Source organism: Mustela nigripes, chromosome 10 (assembly GCF_022355385.1).
Source record: "Mustela nigripes isolate SB6536 chromosome 10, MUSNIG.SB6536, whole genome shotgun sequence".
Lineage (NCBI taxonomy): Eukaryota > Metazoa > Chordata > Mammalia > Carnivora > Mustelidae > Mustela > Mustela nigripes.
The window spans coordinates 66452031-66472524 of NC_081566.1; the positions used below are offsets into that span (position 1 = coordinate 66452031).

Consider the following 20494-nt stretch of genomic DNA (forward strand, 5'->3'; position numbering starts at 1 on the left):
CAGCTACCATTAATGGTAATCCTTCCCTGTGGCTTATGCCTTTCAAACGGGGTCTGTCGGCTGCTGCCCTCCCGGGCTGCCTTTCTGGTCCCACGCCCCCACAGGCCTCCCCCGCACTCCGCGTGTGAACTTGGTCGCGTCACCCCTCTAAGGAGCAGGCGCCCGGCCCTCCGGCCGTGGGGCAGGTGCACGGTTACCCAGGCCCGGGCCTCGGCTGTGGGCGGAGGCAGTGAGGCCCTTGCCAGCCGGAAGAGCTCCGCGGTTTTGCAGCTCCACTCCCCCTTCCCTGGTTTACATGTCTGCCACCTCGCTTGGCACGTGGTTCACTGCGGTGTTTAAACAGCCCTAGTTTCCGGATTGAACTGTCCGTACCCCCTTGGAACAGGCAGACCAGCTTCAAGATGCTCTAGCCGAGCGCGTTCCTGTGTGGGGTGGTTTGGGGTTGGGGCCTCCTGCTCCTTCGGGAGAGCCAAGGGCCCGCTCGGGAACTGCCCTTGACCTGGCTGGCACGCAGGAGGTGAGGACGTCTCCGGAGACGTGCCGCAGGAGGGGACTGTGCACAGAGGCTTTCAGTCTTGCCAACATCTTCAGGGACAGAAATGCCTCACAACTTCCCCTGGATCAGAGGCGAGGAAAGGTCCCTCCGTCCGAACAGACTGCAAAGGACTTTCTTTCCCAGGTGGACGGGTCAGGATTCTATTTAGAAAATCCTCTTCTGGGGGGAGTTTCTCTGATGCGCTTCCCTCCCCTCCCGCAGCAAGGTTTGGCCATCTCTGGAGCCAGAATCGCTCTTGCCGTAGTGAGAGCCTCTTAGGGACCAGTTACGCTGGAATAAAGGATGGTTATAACAAAACATGCAAATTTCCTTTCCTTTTAAAGAGAGCTGGGTCTCCTGGATGTCACCAGAGTAAGCTCATCTGTTGGTTATTGTGGTTCTGGGATTGTAATCGGGAAGGACGCTTGCAGGGTTCCCTGTGAAACTCTTCCGTGCTCCGTGTGGGGAGGGCAGGTCCTGCCGGTTTCCTGCGGAACATTCTGGTTCCTATTGTTAGCCTGTGTTTATAGACGGGGCTCCACGAAGAGCCCCCTCCTCCTGCGGCTGGATGAAAGGCCATTTCACGCAACAGCCCGGTAAGGGAGAAGGGTCCGGCTCCAGAGGCAGGGCTGACCCTGGCAGAGGGGCCCCCGGTAGCTACACCGGGGAGCTCCCTTTCCGGATCCCCAGAGTGGAGACAGGACTTTTGCTCCTCTGCCCATGGCCCTCGTCGGGCGGCCACTGCCCTGCGTGGCTTCCTTCTGCTGCCGCTTGGAGGTCCCTGCGATCCTGTCCCCTGCGCCCCCCGCCCCCTACCCCGGCCCCGCGGAACGGTGCTTTCACAGACGGGGTGCTCTTAGCCGGGCTGGCGGTTTTCCGAGGCACTGGCACGGTGCCCGGAGGAGTGCGAGTCCTGCAGCAGGTCTGTCCCTCCTGCTGGGTTCCCGCAAACAGCAGAGCAGTTTGAAAACCCTCAGGTAGCTTGTAACCATTCGTCTGGCAATGGGGGACACAACTGCCACAAACCCGTGCGCGTTAAGCCACGGGAGAGGCTCACTTCCCTCTCAAGCTACTTGCAAACGCCCGGTCCGAGCGCCGGCTGCTTCTGGACCGTCCCGGGAAGGACGGGCATCCGCTGTCCCTCCGGCCTAATCCGTCAGGCCGCCTCCCCCGGGCCCAGGGCTTCGGTTCTGTCTTGATGCCTGGGGTGGCTGTTTCCTCAGCAGGGTGGGGGCTTCTGGAAGAGCCAGCACCACCCCCCCCCGAGGCCACGGGCAGACGGCTGGGGAGCCCCCCTCACACCTGCCACAGGAAGGGACAGACATGACCCCCTCTGCCCGGACTCTCTTTAAAGTTGCAATAAAATACGCGACAGGACATCCACCGTGTTGCCCACTTCAAGGGCTCACGTCAGGGCACCCAACACACTCCCGCCGTCGGCCTCCAGAACCCGTCGCCACACGGGCCTGAAACCCCGTCCCGCCGGGCCTGGACCCTCTGTCCCTCCTGCCCCCGCCCTGCGGCCGCCCCTGCTCTGTCTCTGCGGGGCTGGCGACGCGACGGGCCTCCTGCATCGCGCGGGCTCCTCCTGACGGTGATGGGTTATTTCGGGCGCTGTGACGTCCTCGACGCTCGTGCCTGTTGCAGCGAAGCTAGAAGGTGCCTCCTCCTCAGGCGATGGTCCCGCGGCGACCTCTGCCGCACTCTGCGGCTCCTGTCACCCCTGGGTAATGGCACTGGGGCGACTGTTTCCGCCTTCGGTGATGGTGACTAAGACTGGGGCACAGGGAGCCCAGGGGTGCAAACCCCTCTGAGATTCTGCTTTCCAGACGGGGCGTCCCTCACCCGGTGCCTCCGAGCTCCCAGGGAGGCTCGCTGCCGGCGGCACATCCTGCGGGAGGGCAGGTCAGAGCCCGCCTCACGCTTTCTTGGGGCCAGAGGGCTCATCTAGAAGGTAACAACGGCACCTGCTTCCACCCCCCGAGACACTGCACAACCGGAGCCCTCCAGCAGCGGGCGCAGGGGTGGGCGCAGAGGCACGGGTGCCAGTCCGCCACGTCTGTCCTCGCCGCGCCCTTTACCCCCCGGGGGACCTTTGGCAGCTGGCTGGCTGTTCAGAGGCTCAGCCATCCTTGGGTGTAGGATGGCCACAGCCCCCCGGGGTGGCTTCGAGAGTCGCGCTCACGGAGCAGGGATTTAGAAGCCGCAACGAGCTGAATGAGGCCCCCAGGTACCCGGGCACAGTCCCTGGAGTCGCGAGTCTCACCTTCCACGGCAAAAGGGACTGAGCAGGTCCCGCTCAGATCTCGACATGGGGGATAATGCTGGATTTTCCGGGTGGCCCTGACCGTGGCCACACGTGTCCTTATGGAAGCGCGTCGGAGAGGAAGCGCGAGGTGTGGGAACTCACCGGGAAGCCAGCGGCGGGAGGGGCAGGAAAGGGCGCGGGGCCCCGGCCGGAGCCAGCCCTGCCCACGCACTGGGCTTCGGGCCAGCGCGGCTGATGTCAGACTTCTGGCCTCCGACAACGCGAGAGCAGAGCTCGTGTGGTTTCACGTCACGGGTTTTGTGCAGACGCGTTAGGGCGGCCGCAGAAGGCTGGCGCACACGGACTCTGGAGCCAGATGGCGGGGCCTGGGCTGGCCTCCCCCCTGCCCAGCTGCGTGACCTTGGGTGACCATGGGCGAGTCACTAACTCACCCTGCCTCTGCCTCCTCATCTTTAAACTTGATAATCATAGGGCCCCACTTCGGGGTGTTTCGGGGACTGAAGGAGACCTGTGCCTGCCACCTGGTGAGGGCGGCGGGCTGCTTGTTCCGGAATCTCCTCCACAGCCCCGGGATGTGGCTGCTGACGGGAGCCGGCGCCCCAGGCTGCCGCAGCCTGGTCCCCACTCCAGGGTGCCCCTGCTGAGGGAGGGTGTGCGGCTGTCCGGGGCCACGGAAGAGCGGGTCCCTGGTCTCAGGAGACACCCCTGCACCCCACACTTCCAAGTGTGCCTTGAAACAGGAGCAAGAGTCCGGTGGAAAACAACCTCCCTGAGGCCAGCGGGTTCCTTTTCCTTAGGGTTTCTCAGAACCTTTAATATGCAAACAAGCCCAGCGAACCTCCAGGAGACATTTCCAAACAGGGACCCCACTGGCCCCTTTTCCTGGGTAACACCCAGCAGAACCCCCTTCTGAGCAAGTCAAGAGGCCGGGCAGCCCCGGAGGTGGGCGGAGGGAGGAAGGGCCACAGGAGAGGGTGTGGCAGAGTCCTGTTGGCTTGACCTGCGAACGGTCTAGAAAAGACCGCCTCGGCTAGTGTCTCTACCCAACCCGCAGACAGAAAGGGTATGGGCAGACCCCTGTCTTCAGGACCCGGGGCCAGCACCCAAGCCCCCAGCTCTTGCATTGCCCTGAGGACTCTCCGGGGTCACATCAGCCCTCAGGCGGGAGCCCCGCCAGCCCCCCCCCCCCCGCCCCCCGCCCCAGGGCTTCTAGCCCCGCCCCCCGGAGGACAGCTGGGGAAGGGGCGTGCAGCTGGGGCTGCAGGCTCAGGTGGAGAATTCCGGGTCCTGGACATCTGAAGGGCAGCCTCCGAGGTGGGAGGGCACGGCTCCGTGGCCTGGAGGAGTTCTGGAGCGCGGCCTTCTATTTGGGAGACTGGGAGCAGGAGCCCCAGGGGTCCACGCCGAGCAAACAGTAGCTGCCTTCCGCCCTCCGCTCGCCGCCCGGCTGGCTGCGTCCACAGCCTCACCCTTGCTTAATGCCTGCAGATGTCCAAGCTCCCAGCCGGGCGGGGATGTATGTCCTCGTCCCCACCACACCCCATGGGGTCTGGCGCTATGCCTGCACGCGGCGGCCAAGTCCCCTGTGAGGCTTCACCCCCAGCAGCCACCTTGGTGACTGTGGCTCCTGGGCCTGTCCCCGCCCCTCCCTCCTGAATGCAGGGACCGCGGAGGGAGATGGTGCCCCCCTCCCCCAGGAGCCCAGGCCTCTGGCCACGCTGGGCCCGCGGGCAGGCGGTCTGCAGCGACCGTGGCCTTCCCTGCCTGCGTGAATGTTCGTAAGCGGAGCCTGGAGGGAGTGTTTGTGGAATCCCTTTCGGGGGCGGGGGGGTGCTAGGCTATGGCCAGTGATGACATTGGCCCGGGGCGGCCTGTTGAGGGGAGCCTGGCTTTGTTCCTAGCCTCCTGGGCTCAAAGCTCTCTGTGGAAGGCTCGGGAGAGCCGTGTCCCTCCAACAACAACCACGGAACGTCCCCGTGGGGCTCAGCTGGTGGCGTTCCCGGGATAGTTTTTCAGAAAAAATACTTCATTGGGTTTCCAGGATTACAAAAGCAACATGCGTGCGTTTTCAAACGAGTGTGCTCTTGCTGTTGCAGGGAGTAGCCAGCCACTGCCCTGGTCTTAACCGCGTCCTCGGCGTGCCCGTGGGGACCAGATGGCCCAAGGGTGTGCACTGCTTTGCTGTGTGTCTTTGTGCATGGACAGGCACGGCTTTGGCTTCTGCGCGGTGCTCTTTGCTTTTTTTTTTTTAAGATTTTATTTATTTATTTGACAGACGGAGATCACAAGTAGGCAGAGAGGCAGGCAGAGAGGTGGGGGGAGCAGGCTCCTCGCTGAGCAGAGAGCCCGATGTGGGGCTCGATCCCAGGACCCTGGGATCATGACCTGAGTGGAAGGCAGACGCTTAGCGACTGAGCCACCCAGGCACCCCCTGTTTGCTGTTTTTAAAAAAAAAGGATCCCACCACACGGCAGTTTTCACTCTTTAGGCGATATTGTATCATGAGTATTTTGGAAGTCCACACCCCGAGGTCCAGGCCTTTCTTAAAACCAGCAGCTGTGAGTCCCACACGGAGCTCCGTGGCTTATCCAGCGGCTTCCCTCTGATGCGTGTTCCGTTGTTTCCACGCTGGCTTTCTTCTTCTTTCCTTTAATTATTAGCAGTTGTTATTAGTAATTCTCTTTTAAATACTCTGGTAGCTTTACCTTGTGCATACGTTGTGAGAGACGATCTGCCTCGGACAATCACAGAAATGGTGAGCAATTAAAATGTTTTTGTTTTTTTTTAAATAGTCACAGTGAATCGTCTTAAGACCTTAACCTGTCCCGCTCTCAGAGAGTCTGCCCCCATTTGCACGGTCCCTGGGACGGCCCGTTTCTGGAGCCTGGGCGCCCGCCGTGGCCCCGCCCCACCCCGAGGCCTCCTGTCCTCCAGGAGCCTGGTGGGAACCCAGGCAGCAGGGCCAGGCCTCTGGTGCGGCGGCTCCGGTGGGGACCAGCTCACGGACTGTGGCTCAAGTCCTGCCTCCACCCCTACTGGCTGCGCGGTCTTGGGAGGCCGCGGCAAGGACCGGGACGGACTTGGGTCAAGCCCAGCCGCCCCCTCCGCCCGGCAGGACGGCCCCCTGAGCGGCGGGCTCCGCGGTTCCCAAGCCGACGGGCATGTCGGTCAGTGGGCGGACAGAAATTCCCACCACCCGAACGCCTGGTCCCGACCGGGTTCCTCAGCTCCCCCAGCTGCTGAAAGATCCAGAAGCTTCTTTGTTTTTAGCAAACACGGTGCCTGTGGTGAGCAGGACCGGTGAGGGCACCGCCTCTCCACACGCTCGGCCGGACAGGTTCCCTCGGCAACGATCAGAAGCCTGTACGGAAAACGGTGCTTCTCACCCCAGACGCCGCGGTGCTCAGAAACCTTCTCGCCCCCTGACTTGCCAGAGGCACCCGCTGCCTGGGCCGCGTGGCAAACCCCGGGGGCCATCCCCCAAGACCCCTCGCAGGGCCCGGCGTGGGACATAGGGCTTGGAGTTGTCCACACTCGCTGTGGGGCCCAGATCTGCTCCTTGTGAACTGTGCGGCTCGAACGAGTTACTTCATCGCCCGCAGCCTCAGCTTCCCTATCTGTATAATGGGAGTGATGACACCCGTCCCCGAGCCCTGTCAGGGCTAAATGAGGGAGTGTCCAAGGGCAGGGGGTTGTAGCCCATGGTGTCCAGTGGGACAGGGATGGGGACGGCCAGCCCCCCGCTGCTCCCCCCCCCCCATACCCCGGAGCTAGGGTGAGCACTCCGGGCCTTCCTGGCTGCTCTCTGAGCCCGTCCGTGGCGGCCTGGGACAGGGGGCTGGGGGAGTCCCGGGGGGGCATCTGACTCTGCCTGTGAAAGGAGAGACTTTGATCTGCATCCTCAGGGGCGAGAGGGCTCCCCGGGGAGGATGGTGACGGGGGGCACTGCTCATACGGAGCTCAGAGGGACGGGAGTTCTGCGATCATGAGTGACCAGGGTTGGCTGGAAGGAGATGCCACGTGGGGCCACGTGGGGAAGGTCCCCTTTGTCACGTACACCTGGGAGGTTGGCTTGGGTCCTGACCACTCTGGGGAGCCCCCGAAAGGCTCTCCCAGAAGGGCAGAGCCTCAGCCTGGCCTGCCTTTCCCATCATCTGCTCTCGCAGCGGTGACGGTGGACGGGCCCAGGCCGCGGCCGCTCTGACCCAGGGCCGGGCCGCCGCGTTCTTGCTTCACGAGGAGTTGGGCGAACTCCCACCCCACGCAAGGACGTTCCTGGTGTCTCTCCAAACGTCTCTGGGGACTCTTGGGGACTTCCGTCTTTCTCTCGGCAGCTCCTTGGGTACCAGACTCCTGCTCCCGCTGAATTCCGCAGCCCGTCCTGCACGTGGGGACCCCTGTGGGCACCGGCACCTCCTGGGTTCTTCCCCACAGGACAGGCACGACCAGCCACACGAACCCCTGAGCCTTCCTGCCCCGGGCAGTGACAGCTGCTCCTGAGGGGCCCCGACCTCCCACCCGGCCCCCGCGGGGCTCCTCAGCCCCCGCTCAGCCTCTCCTCCTGACCCCACACCCTGGCTCTCCTGTTCACTTCCGGGGCAGGCGACGTAAGCCCAGAGCAGGTCTGTTCCGAACCCCTGCAGGTGTGCCTCAAAGGAATCCTGTGCATCAGCAAACATGCTGGCGGGCCGGGGGGCTCCTAACAAAGATGGTCTCTTCCCACCGGGGCCTCCGCGCCATCCGATCTGCACCCAGGAGGGGCTGAGCGCGGTCAAGGAACGGACGGAGCGTGTGTTGTGGACATGCAAGCCTCTGTCCTAGCTCCCCAGCAGGAGACCAGTCTGGCCGGCCGGTCACCACGGGGCAGGTGTGGGGGGTGGGGGGGCTCCCAGAGTGCGGCAGATCCTGGCCTCTTGTGTACTGACCCTGCGCTCCGGGAAGTTTCTTCTGAAAGAAGTGGCCTTGAACTTTCTTTATAAGAAACAAAGTAGAACCCAAACCAGCTGGTCCCTAACCTAGAGGGCTCTGCCTGGTAGGTGGGCAGCTGACGGGGCGGGGGGGCCCTGGGGGGCGGGTTCAGCCTCCGTGGCCTTTACTGTCTCCCCCCGCTCGATGGGCGCGCTGCTGCTTCCTTACAGGAGACGGCGAGGCTGTGAAGGACGGCCTGTGTGGACTCCGCGGTCGCAGCCTGTGGTTGGGCTCCTGGGTGACGTGAGCATGCGGGAACCTCACTAGGGGCTGCACCGGGTCCTCTCGGATCCCCATGCCGGAGCCCTAACCCTCAATACCACTGTGTCTGCGGGAGGTCATTAAGGTTAATTGAGGTCTTAAGACTGGCTTAGCAGGGCGCCTGGGTGGCTCAGTGGGTTGGGCCGCTGCCTTCGGCTCAGGTCATGATCTCAGGGTCCTGGGATCAAGTCCCGCATCGGGCTCTCTGCTCAGCGGGGAGCCTGCTTCCTTCTCTCTCTCTGCCTACTTGTGATCTCTGTCTGTCAAATAAATAAATAAAATCTTAAAAAAAAAAAAAAAAAAAAGACTGGCTTAGCAGATGGGACTGGCTCAGAAGAGGAGCCAGGGAGAAACGGTGTCTGCGCGGCCTCGGCCACGTGTGGGAAGGGGCACTGGCCAGAGTGTGGCTGCGCTGTCCCTCTGATCTGAGACCCCCGGCCTGTGGGGCCATGACAGAGCCGCTCGGCCATGTAGCAGGCCTGGTGTGGTGCTCTGTTATGGCCACCTGGGCTGACTACCACACTCACAGATTCCACCCATGGGCAGTCTGTGTTCGGGGGTGGGCCTGGCGGGCACAGGCTGGTGGGCACGGGCTGGCGGCCTCCCCCCCGGAGACAGCCGGCCCCATCTGATGCCGCCCTGGCTTATCTCCCACATTGGCCTTCTTGCTTTCTTCTCTCAAATCTCTCAGCCCTGCTGTGCCCCAGGGCCTTGGCACCTACTGTCCCTGCCTGGGATGCATGTCTTTGCAGGCTCACCTTTCACAGGTGTACTCCTCAGGGAGCTGCCCTGGGCGGCCTGCTGGGGACGACACTCCTGCAGCCGGGCCGCTCTCGTCGCCTCTGCCCTATCTTAGTCTCCTGGGACCTGGCATGGCACCCTGAAGTGCAGTGTTTACATGTTTATTATCTGTTTTGTCTCCACCGGAACATAAACTCCCTAAGGAAAGAGGCCGTGTCTACTTGTTCCCACTCTAACCCTAGAGCTGGGCCCGGAGGCGGTCACATAAGAGGGACAGCCCATGCTGAATGAGTGAAGGAATGAGTGAGCCGACCGATGAACTGGTCTGGGCCAGCGTCATGCCCGAGCATCAGCTTCTCGTGACTTAGACCCAAAGCACCTTGATGTCCAGCCCCATGCCTTATCCCTCCCTGCAGCCAGAGGCCAGCTGGTCCCACCATGGATCTCCAACAGAAAGGCTGTCAGAGGTGTATGGGGCCACCATGGCAGGCCAGAGAGGCTGGTGAACGGTTGGCCTCCCACGCTCTCTCTCCCCTCGTGGAGCAGCTCTGAGTTTATCCGTTCCCCATACCAGGCGCCTGTGAGAAGCCCCATTAGAAGACACGGCTCCACAGCTAGGAGAAAACGGAAGGTCACCCACGGACCCACCCTTCCGCGCTTCCGATGGGGAGTCTGAGGACCAGAGAGGGACAGGGACTTGCCCACACGTGGACGGTCAGTGACAAAATGCCGTCCCCAGTGGTGTCATGGCCAGGGTCAAGGAATTCTTGTGATGTGCGTGAGACATGCTTTCTCAAATGCCACCACTGACTTTCATTCTCTGACAGTGGGGGACAGGAAAGGGTGTATGGTCACCCTGGTCCCCAGCAGTCCCAAACCAACCTCAGGCTCAGAAGTCCCTGTGGCTCTCGTGTGTGCCGCGGGAGCCCGTGGGCTGCCTCTGCCAGGCTGAGAGCTCCCAGGGGACCCAGGGCACAGCACTTTCCGATGGGCAGGGTTTCTTGGAAAGACGCAGAGCTGGCGAGCGCACCCCAACCCGCTGAGGGTCTCCATGGCGGGGGAGTCATCAGACTTTCCCGGCAGCCCACGTACGTGCCGGCCTCGTTCAGAGGTCCGTTTGGAACACCTCTGCTTCCCCCCTCTCCCTTTCTTCAGCAGCAACATGGCACCTTCACTGACTGGGGATTTTGTGTTGACCACCCCTGCAAACCCAGACGTGCGTTTCAACCCTGGCGGTCAGAGCTTGTCCTTGGGGAAACCTGATTAGATATTACAGGACTTGCGATGTTTCCATGGAAACTCCCATTGTGATAGTGTATGTGTATAATATATGCTCCAGGATTAAAAAATGTATATATATGTAATATAATATATAAATAATTCCTGGATTTTAAGAAAACATTTAATTTTTTTGCTTTTTTTCCGCATATATATATTTTTTAAATGATGAAAATCTTCCCTGGAGGTTTTCTCCCGCAGAGAGAGAACAGCAGAACACAAAAGGCCTTTCCACGTCCTCTCCTTTAATTTAAAAAAATTCCTAGTTGCATGAGAATTAAAGTTTTTCAGGTTAGTCAGAAAATGTCTGAGCAGGATCTCCCCTAACAGCCGAGAACATTCCGATGAAAGGTGTTGCTTATATAAAGAGCCTGAAAGGCCTCGGGCTTTCAAAATAGCACAGGGAAGCAGGCAAATCCAGTGAATCAACTCCAAACTCACTTTGCCTAAAAGGAAAAACCCCGAAAGGCTGGTTTCCCGCGTGGGAAGGGCAGGCGCTCTGCCGTCAGGGTGCAGGGACGGCCGCGCCTGCCTGTCCCGGCCCGATCGGCGACCCCCGCGGGCTCGAGCTCGAGCTGCGGCGCACCTGCCCTGAGGGGACCAGCTGGCCCTGGGCGGGGGCTGGTTCTGGGGACCGGGGCAGCACGCCCACTGCTGGACTACGGCAGGGCCGCCGGCGAGGGACCCGCTCTCTGCCGTGAGCCTCAGCTCCAACCTGAGGGTTTCTGGAGAATTCGTAAATAACGGAAGTCGGAGCTTTTCCGTGCCTCGGACGGGCCGTTCAACGGGAGAGCCCTACGCGGGCCCCTTTGCTCCTTGCCACTCCTCAGCTAACCCCCAGATTTGCCGGCAAGACTCGGCGTTCCCGAACGCGCTGCAGGTTTCCCCCGTGCACACCGGAAATTCTGTCTTGCCTTTGTACTGGACTCTGTCTGCGGCTGACTTGCTCACGCGGGAGGAGCACTTTGCAGGCGAAGGGGCGACGCGGCGTGGGGCCAGGCGCAGGCCTGTGAGATGGCGTGTCCCTAAGACGGGGCAGGGGTGGGGGGAGCTGGCGCGCCCTTGTCACGGTCCCGTCCCCAGACCGTAGCTCCGTGATGGCAGCCAGACTGTCCTGCCCGGACTGGGGAGCACGCAGGGCAGGAGGCGCCAGCGCCGTGACACGCTGGAGGGAAGGGGGCACTCTTCCCACACGCCTGCTCCCTAAGTGCACGAGCCAGTGTGGTGTGTTCCTTTTGCGGCATAAGAAGGCGTCCCCAGATGGTGTCTTGAGACGACCCTCAATCCGTCATGATCTGAGGGTCGGCGATCTGGCCTGGTCTCCCCGGGGTCACGCGGCTGGTGTGGGAAGCAGGCGGGGGCGACGGGGAAAGCAAGGCGTCCAAAGCAGGCTCCACGGCACGGACCCTTCCTGACCCCCGCTATACGCCAAAGCCAGGCACGTGGCCGGTTCCGATCGCAGGGGCCGAGGGCGGAGAGGCAAGCGCTGTGTGAAGGAGCGGGCCAGCGGGCTGGGGGCCGCCTGCACAGGTGCGTGCGAGCGGGATCCCAGCCCTGCCTCGCCCCAGAAGCTTCCTGGGCGCGCCCTCGCCCTGCCTCTCATGCCAGAGCTACGTGAGGTCACCAGCTGGTTCCTGGACAAGGGTCGGACTTGTGTTTAAGTCCCTACCGTGTCCCCACTGTGTCCTCACCTGGTCGGTTCTTTTCTATCGAGGAATAATCGACACATAAAACTGTAGATGTAGCGATCTGCATCGTGGAGGGACCACCGCAGTCCAGCTCACGGACACCCGTCCCCACACCACTGCCTCCTTGGTGGGGAGAGCACGGGACAGCCCCTTCCTTAGCTCACCTCCAGGGTCCCCGACTCAGGACGGCCTGACTCACAGGGCTTCACGATGCCACGGTTGGACGGGCGTTTAGTGGCGAGCATACTCTGAACTTTGGAGATGGGTCTTTTCCCCGGCCGGGGATATGGGAATGGCCCTCGGTCACAGTGCGTGGCGGCCGCTGGGGCCAGGTGTGGGCACACGGGTGGGCACTCTGTCTCCGCACAGCCGAGGGCTCGTCCCTTCCCCGGCGGCGTTCCCAGGGCGGGAGGCAGCCCGCGCCCCAGTGTAGAGTGTGCTTCGTGGGTGAGGCTGCAGGCCGCGGCCGGCACTGGGGTTCTGAGCTCGGTCAGGGTCGGCCAGGCTGAGCCGCCAGGTGGGGCCGGTCAGGGACCCTGCTGCAAGTCCAGGAGCGCCGACCGTCGGCTCTTGCCAACTGTTCTCTAGGATGGAGTCCAGCTGACTTGGTTCTCCCTTCTCTCTAGTCCAAGCTTTGCGAAGGGACACATGGTACCTTTCTGTCATGTTAAATCCCCGTCCCACAGCTCTGGGGGTGACCCTCCCAGGCCAGAAAGCCTGAGGCCAGGGCGCCATCCGCGGCAGGAGAGGCCCGGGCCTGCGGGCCTGCCCTGCGTCCTGCTCCCTCCAGCCGGCCAGACCCAGTGGGCTGAGATCGCTCCTGGAGGCTTAGGAGGAAGAAAGTCCCAGCAACAGGGACCGTGGGGCAGCCCCCAGCCCGGGAAACCAGTGTTTGAGGAACCACGGTAGGAGGAAACCCACTGGTCAGCGTGGGCCTCGGAGGTGGCTTCTCCGTGACTGCCCAGTGCTGAGCTCTCCGGGGCGCCCTGGTGCCCCTGCCCCAGGCCAGGCCCCCACTTCCCCTCGGCGTGCTTCCACCATTCTCAAACGGGGTGCTGTGGAACCCTGGCTGTGTGGCTGGGACCACACCTCAGGGGAGGACGGTCCTTTGCTGGACGTGCTTCCCCCTTCCTCTCACCCCACTGGGCCAGCGCTCTCAAGAGCCCTGTTCCGGAGTAGCTCCAGAACTTCCTAAGGCTTTATTTAGTCCGGCTGGAGCACCCCCTGGGAAAGGAGGTGCCCAGCCCGTGGCTAAGGTGAACCCTTAGGTGCTTTCTTGGTCACAGGCTTAGGAATGAGTTTTCCATAGGAACTTCCATCCTGGGTGGTCGACAAGGGGCCCAGGCCATCTGTCCTCTTTTTCACATAACATAGTCGCCTTCTATATACCGCTTAGTTACTGAAATCCTGCGCCTGCCCACAGTGCGCCCGCTGCCCTCCTGGGGTCTGGAGAAGGAGAACGTGCGCCAGGAGTAGGTCCTGTCGCCGGAGAGCTCACGAGCCCCTGGACACACAGGAGGGAGGCGCCGAGCCAGACGGTCTCCAGAGGAGACGGCATCTTGGGGACCGTCTGGCCGGCGCCTCCCTCCTCAGAGGAGGAGACTGAGCCCAAGAGAGGGGCGCTCACCCCGTGGGCTCCCCCAGTAAGCCGCTGTCCCCCAGACACTAAACACGCGTCCACCCAACACCTGCTCCAAGTGCAGAACGGGGCTGGGGACTGGCGGTGCCCCAGGGAACAAGAGGACGCGGCCCCTGTCCCTCGGGAGGCCTGTGCTGGTGACTCCCAGTCCGGGAGACCCTTCAGTCCATTGGGGAGCTCCAACAAAAATCCCAGGGCTGGTGTGCCTCCCACTCAGAGATCCGATCCAAGTGTTTCCCCAAACTCTCCCAGTGGTTCTAGCATCCCAGGGAGAGCCAGACAAGAAGCAAGTGCACCCCGAGCTGTGCCGTGTGTCAGGGACTGGCAGGAAGCTGAGTGAGAACACAGTGTGTAGGGGACCACCAGGTGGAGAGGCGGGGTCTGCCCCAGGACTCCAGAGGTCATAAGGGGGTCCTCGTGTGGGACAGCAGTGCAGTCTCCTGGGCCACATCGGCTACCCTGCAGACCCCAGCACCCGGGCCGGGTGCCCCAGCTGGCAGAGGCAGTCCGTGGCCAGCTCCATCCCCCAGCCCACCCCAACACCCCCCCCCCACCCCGTGTTGATGAGTGTCCCCGGTCCATTTCGAGAGTGGCTGGTGAAGCACATTTCCTCATGCCGTCTGCACTGCTGGCCCCAATGCTTGTCCCACAAGGTCGGCAGGCTTGAAAGGAAGAGCTCCGTGGCGGAGAGGTAGAAACGGGCTCGGAGCGGCGTGCAGCTAAGGTCGCGCAGCTAAGAACCAGACGTGGAGCCCTCCTTGTGGCTCGCCCGCTGTGCCCCACGGCCCCCCACCCCTCCTCCTGCACCAGGAAACCGAACCCGGCAGAGCACGTGCGAGAGGCAGGGGTGTCCGTGCCCCCAGACCAGCCCCTTCCTGGCAAGCTGGGCAGAGCCGTGATGTGCTCTCTCAGAACACGGAGGGCTGCAGTCTCGCTCCCCATCGGGGAGTCACAGAGGTTCCTGCCTACGGGGAACCCGGTTACTATAGTAACCCGATGCAGTTCTTTATTATAGGATGGATGGTTTTCATTTCCTGTTTGAACAGTGTGGCCAGCAGTCACATTGCCATGGCTTGGCCCGTTGGTGGCAGTTAGGAGCAGAGGGGACCCACTGAGCAGCCATTGAGGGCTTTTCTGGGTCTGCAGATGGTGGAAAGCTATGTCTGCCAGGCCTCCCCCAACCCCCCGCTCAGCGGCACTGGGCAAGGCGGGAGGGCTGTGCTGGCAGGGTGCTGGGCTGAGTACCTCTCCCGCTATGGGTCACACCTTCCTCATGAGCCCCGCTGAGCCCCGCTGAGCCCCGCTGGTCCCACAGTGCCTTCTAGTTCCCCTTATGGAATAGCTCAGTGCTGTTCTGGTTAGCCTGGACTCTCGGGTGGACCTCCGTGAGGCCTGGGCCTGCCCCGTGTGGGCCCCATCGTCGGGCAGTGGTGGCCACAAAGCACGGGCTCACCCTCATGGCATGGCCGCAGGGGCCTCAGCTGCCAGGAGGGCGAGGGCCGTCTGTCGGCCCTGAGCGCGTCCACCGGTGGTGCTAACGGCAGTCAGGCTGAGGGCTTCCGGGACTCCAGGCGGGCTGCTGACCCCCATGCACACGGCCCCAGGGCCGCGTCACAGTGCCGGCCCGTGGCGGGGCAGCCCAGGCACAGCGAGGTTCGCTGACATACCCAGTCACAAGCGCTCGTTGGCGTTGGGGTCGGGATCCTTACCCAGGCAGTGTGGCTCCAGGGGGACTCCAGGCCTCACGGGGGACCGTGGCGGCTGGGGCCCCTTCTCCAAAGCCCCTCGGGGGTTTGCTGGGTAGGAAGCATGACTCGTTCATCTCCACACCCCCTCCAGGGCCGGGCAGGGGCCAGTTTGAGCGAGACCTGCAGCTCTTCAGCACTTTCTGGAAGAGCTGTTTCAGGCCATGGGTGGGGGAAGCGGTCTGGAGAGGCCAGCAGGCCCCAGTGCACAGGTGGGCCCCCCAGAGCGCCCCCAGACAGGCCGCTGCCCCTCTAACGGCCCTGTGCTCCCGCCAGCTCTTCGTGATCGACAATGGCGCAGACGACTGGCGCATCGCCATGACCTACGAGCGGATCCTGCACATCAGCCTGGAGATGCTGGTGTGCGCCATCCACCCCATCCCCGGCGAGTACAAGTTCTTCTGGACGGCCCGCCTGGCCTTCTCCTACGCGCCGTCGCGGGCGGAGGCCGACGTGGACATCATCCTGTCCATCCCCATGTTCCTGCGCCTCTACCTGATCGCGCGGGTCATGCTGCTGCACAGCAAGCTCTTCACCGACGCCTCGTCCCGCAGCATCGGCGCGCTCAACAAGATCAACTTCAACACGCGCTTCGTCATGAAGACGCTCATGACCATCTGCCCCGGCACCGTGCTGCTGGTCTTCAGCATCTCGCTCTGGATCATCGCCGCCTGGACCGTGCGCGTCTGCGAAAGGTAGGCGCGCGCTCCCGGGGGCTGGGGGCGGGGTCGCGCGCTCCTGCGGGCTGGGGTGCACACGCACACGCGCAGGCTGGAGGACCAGCAGGTGCGCCCGCGCCAGGGGAGGGGGAGGGGGGGTGCGTCCAGGTGAGCCGGGAGCGGGGCGCAGTCTAGGCCTCTGCAAACCGCGGGGCACTCGCGCTCTGTGTCGTCGCTCGCTCTTTCTCACCACGACACTGGCTAATTCTGCATCATCCCTCCCCTCACCAGCATCTTCAAGCCTTCGGCAAGGCCTGCAGTAAGGAATCTGGTTGAGTTTGTTTAGTCCAGGTAGTCTCACAAGTATTCACCCCAAAACCCTTTTCACTGGGCGCTATTGAGGGGTGGGTCCCCAGCGTGGGGTCCACACAGCAGCGGCATCGGTATCATTGGGAACTTGTGGGGACGTAGAGCTCAGGCGTCATCGCAGAGCTACTGAGTAGAATTTGCTAACAAGGTCATCTGGTGATCGCGCGGAACTAAAATTTTGAGAAGCTCGATGCGGCTAGAGCACAGTCTGGGAAACACCACTTCAGGAGCTGGTGCCGGGCAAGTGGAGGACGTGGACCGTGGAGACCCACGCCCGCCGCGGAGAGCCGGCCCTTGAACTGCCCTCCCTGAGCCTCGGGGCCCAGACGAGGCCCCTCCGTCCCCTGCCCCCCCACGCTGGCCTTGGTGACTCCTGCCCTCTCCAGCCAGCCCTGGGTATTCATGCTAATCTGATTTCCCATGTGGAGTCTGAGCACATCTGTTAGAAACCTGGATTCTCTCCCTAAGTTGCTGTGAGGCCTCGGGCAGGTCCCTGAACCCGTCTGGAGCTCAGGGTCCTTGTTTCGGAATGAGGATCGCTCAGAATGGAGGAAGAGACGGTCGCTTGACGGGACTTACTTTGATCACGTGGGGAGGCCGGGCAAGACCCCGGGCGGTTTGCACGGACCCGGCAGCGCCCCTCGGTCTGCTGGTGGCTGTGCGGCCAGTCTTCCAGCACCAGCGTCCCAGCAGAGACAAAGGAAGAGAGACAGGGTTGAGGAGTTAGCCGAGAACTCACGTGTGTGTGTGTCGAGCCAGATCCCCCCTGTTTGGAGATGTTCTGTTTGCAGGTAAATGTCCAGCAGACACAGTCAGATCAAGAGGGGTCCCTTTGCAGCCACAAGGACCCCGAAGCAGAACAGGGTGGTCCCTGCGAGCCGGTGCAGGGTGGGGACACACTTCTTGTGTGCAAAGGCCCGGAGACTCGTGCTGGCCTCCTCCTCGGAACCCCGCCTGTGGCAGCTGAGCCCACAGCATCTGCTCTTGGGGGGATGTGTTGGGAGGACTTCATGAGCCTTTCCCGGGTGAAACCTGGTGCTTGGATTCCAGCCTGAAATCCCTTGATGTACTCCGGGCTGAGCAGTATTGTGCCGGTCACTGTTCCTCTCTGGATCCCGGCTCTGTCCCTGCAAGCTGGGGTCGTGGCCCCCACCTTCCAGGCTCTGTTGCTGGAAAGAAGCAAGGGAGCTGTGGGCCTGCCCGCTGCACGGCGGTGAGAGTGGAAATCAGCCGTGGTGCCGGGGGGCTTGTAGTGACCGTCAGGAACTCTGCGGCTCTTTGTGGACGGAACCAGCTGGTCCTTCCACAGGCAGGGCCCCGCCTCGCTGTTCTGCTTTCTGGTCGACAGGAGCTGAGTCTTCCGACAACCATGACGACGCTCCGCCACTGTCTGGGTGAGCCCAGGCACTGAGCGCAAAGTGTCTGCGAGTATGTGTCATTGTTTACTGAACCCGCCACAAGGTGCGGACCATTTTTTACCCCAAAACAAGCACGCTTCCAAGGGTGTAGTTTGCAAAGCGCTCCGCAGCCTTTCATTTGGTGTTGACCGGCCCGCCAAGGCCTCTGAGCGGACGCCGGGTTGCCGTTCCCCGCAGCCCATCGCGCCGCTGCCCCGAGTCCCAGCAGAGCCTGAGAGTCAACGAGCAAATCCCCGTCCTCGTGCCGGTCCCCCGTGTCCTGTGGAAAGGCCCTTCGACCAAATGGCTTCCGTCCCGGCGGACCCCGAGGACATCACAGCCTCGGTGGTTGTCATTGTCCCACCAGTCCTGGGTGGTGGCCTTCTGAGGGTCCCCTCTGTTGCCGTCCGTGGGGCAGACGTAGAGGCGCCGTGACTGTCCCCTCCTTAGAGCTGTGGAGACACAAGCAGAGGCCCCAGGCCGCAGGGTCAGGAAGCGCCGAGTCAGTTCAACCTGGAGCCTGTTTCTCTCCCACCCCCAGCGGACGCTGGAACTCACAGGGTCGCTGTGGCCTGGACTCTCCGGGGGGCTCCCCAGCCAGCGAGTCTCACGGCCGCTAGGGCTGGCGCTTGGACCCAGGCCTCTGCTGTCTGGGCCCTTAATGGCTGTCTTTGGTGCTGCCTCCGTGGTAAATTCACACAAGGCAGCCGTGCCCCCCCGCCCCCGCGCCCCTCATGCTCACTCTGGACCACGGGCCTTCCTACAGGGGCTGGTGATGGCCGGGCCCCTCCCTGGAAACACCCTGGCTGAAGGGTGCCAGGTCAAGAACGGCCAGGTCAAGAACGGAGTCCGGGGCCACGGGCATCCAGGCCCGGTCCCTTGTGAGTGTGAAGGCCCAGTCCCCGGCCCCTCACCTCCTGTAGGACGGTCCCTGCAGGGCCTTCCTGGCTCCGCGGCCCCCGAAGGGTCGCCCCAGGCCCCCTCTGGCTGCTTGGCACTCCACCGTTCCCTCCGCCGCACCCCCCAGGACCCCCGGGGGCTGAGCTGAGAGCCGCCCAGTAAAGCTCCCGCATGAGACTCTCGGGAGTGTGGCCTCCAGACCTGTGAAACGTGTGTAAGTAAGCATGGTTCCTGAGGTTCAGGGAAGCACTTCTGCTACTGTGACCAAGCAGTTTCCTTTGGAATCCAGCGGGGAGGGTCCCTATCCTTTCCCAGCACCCAGTACAGGGTGGGGGGCAGAGACCTCGACACAGGAGCCACTTGAGCACAGACTGGACAGAAACGGGATGCAGGGCTGCTCCTGGGGGACAGCAGGCCGGGCAGGGGGCGATGCGGGGCCCCTGGATGTGGCTTGGCGGACCCAAGGAAGGCTTTGGCACCCACGGTGGCACAGAGGGTGAGTGACCTGCACAGGCCCACCTAGCAGCACAACGGGTTCTAGAACATTCCCGCCTGCTGATTCCCAGAGCTCGCTCCCGTGCCTGCGCCCTTCGCCAGCCTGGACTCCTCTCTGGTCGTGTACGCGCTTCTGAAGTTGCTATGGAGATCTCTCTCCAGAGGGAGGCATTTTAAAAGGCGTTTCTCATATCTTAGGTTGGCTTTTATGTGACAGTAAAGGTTTTTCACGTTTCCTCCTCCTGAGGAAGGAGAGGGAGTGAGCGATCACGCAATGCGTCTGCTCCGGGGAGGGCCGGGGCAGCGCAGGCTCGTTTCCCGGAGCCCAGAGCGGTTTCCATCCCGCGCTGCGGGCCTGCCCCTTGGCCCTCGGCGTTCTCGGGGATTCTCCTGGCCGCATGCCCGCCTCCCACGGGCCTCCCAGAGCCCATCCGAGGAAGCCCCTCATTAACCCTGGTCACGCGCGCCAGGCTGGCTGCAGAGAGCCCTGTCCCCAGGCGGCGGGCTGGGGAAGTGGGCTTTCCTGCCGGCTCCCAGACAAGGCGTGTCTCCCCGCAGGCAGCAGAAAGCCCCAAGGCGGGTTTTGTCAAGCGCCTCCAGCCTGTTCAATGGGATGGCTTCAGACTCCGGCCCGCGGCTCCGAGCTCCGCACAAAGCCAGGCCGCCAGCAGGCCTCCGAGGCGACCGTGTGAATTTTCATCAATTTCCACATGTCGGTATTCTCATGAGAAACTGGGTTCTGGAGGCCCTGCCCCCGGAACCGGAGGAAACGGCGCCTGGCGCCTTCTTCCTCTTGCCCACAGCCACCTTTCCTGTTCCAGGATCGGCAGAGGCCTCCTTCCTCTCCCCTCGTGGCCCACGTCCCAGGCGACTGCCCCACTCTGGCCCGCGCCGCCCGGAGCCAGGAAGTGAGGAGAGCCCCCTCCTCCGGGTCTCCTCCCCACACCCGACCACCTCTGGCAGGGGGGCTCGACCCTAAGGAACGAGTCTGCAGCAGGAGCCACGGTGTGGGGCCGACCCGAGCTCCCAGGCCGAGCCCACGTGGGTGGACGGAGCTGCAGGCAGGTCGCACGTGTGTCCTGGGCCCCTCTGGTCGGAGGCTCGGGCACACTGAGCTCCACTGGGACGGTGGGAGGTCGTGACCAGAGCTTCTAGTCACAGTTACTGTTATTACAAAACTTAAGATTTAAAACAAACCCCCAAACAAGTGTTTATTTGGGAGCGAGAGTGCTGGGAGGGGGAAGGGCAGAGGGAGAGGGAGACGCGCAGCTTCCCCACCGAGTCTGGGGCCCCGGGAGCGGCTCGATGAGGGGTCCCTCTCGCGACCGTGCGGCCGTGACCCGAGACAAAATCAAGAGTCGGGAGCTCAAGCGGCTGAGCGGCCCCGCGGGCGTCCCTCCGAACTGGGGCCCTCGGGCGTTTCACACGCGAGCGGACGGCAGCGCCAGCGGCCGGCACTGAGCACACACGGGGCAGGCCGGCCGCGCTCAGCGTCCTCGTGCTAACAGGCGCGCGTGGAGCCCGAAGCCTGCCGACCGCTGCTCTGGGGT

At 62.9% G+C, this 20494-nt stretch overlaps 1 protein-coding gene across 1 annotated transcript in view; it reads left to right on the forward strand.

Moving 5' to 3' along the window:
* KCNN3 (potassium calcium-activated channel subfamily N member 3) overlaps nt 1-20494 on the forward strand; it is a 123545-nt gene that overhangs the window by 54944 nt on the left and 48107 nt on the right. The window contains exon 3 of the mRNA XM_059413841.1: nt 15401-15819. Within this exon, the coding sequence (XP_059269824.1) occupies nt 15401-15819 (419 nt within the window). The remainder of the gene's footprint in view (nt 1-15400; nt 15820-20494) is intronic.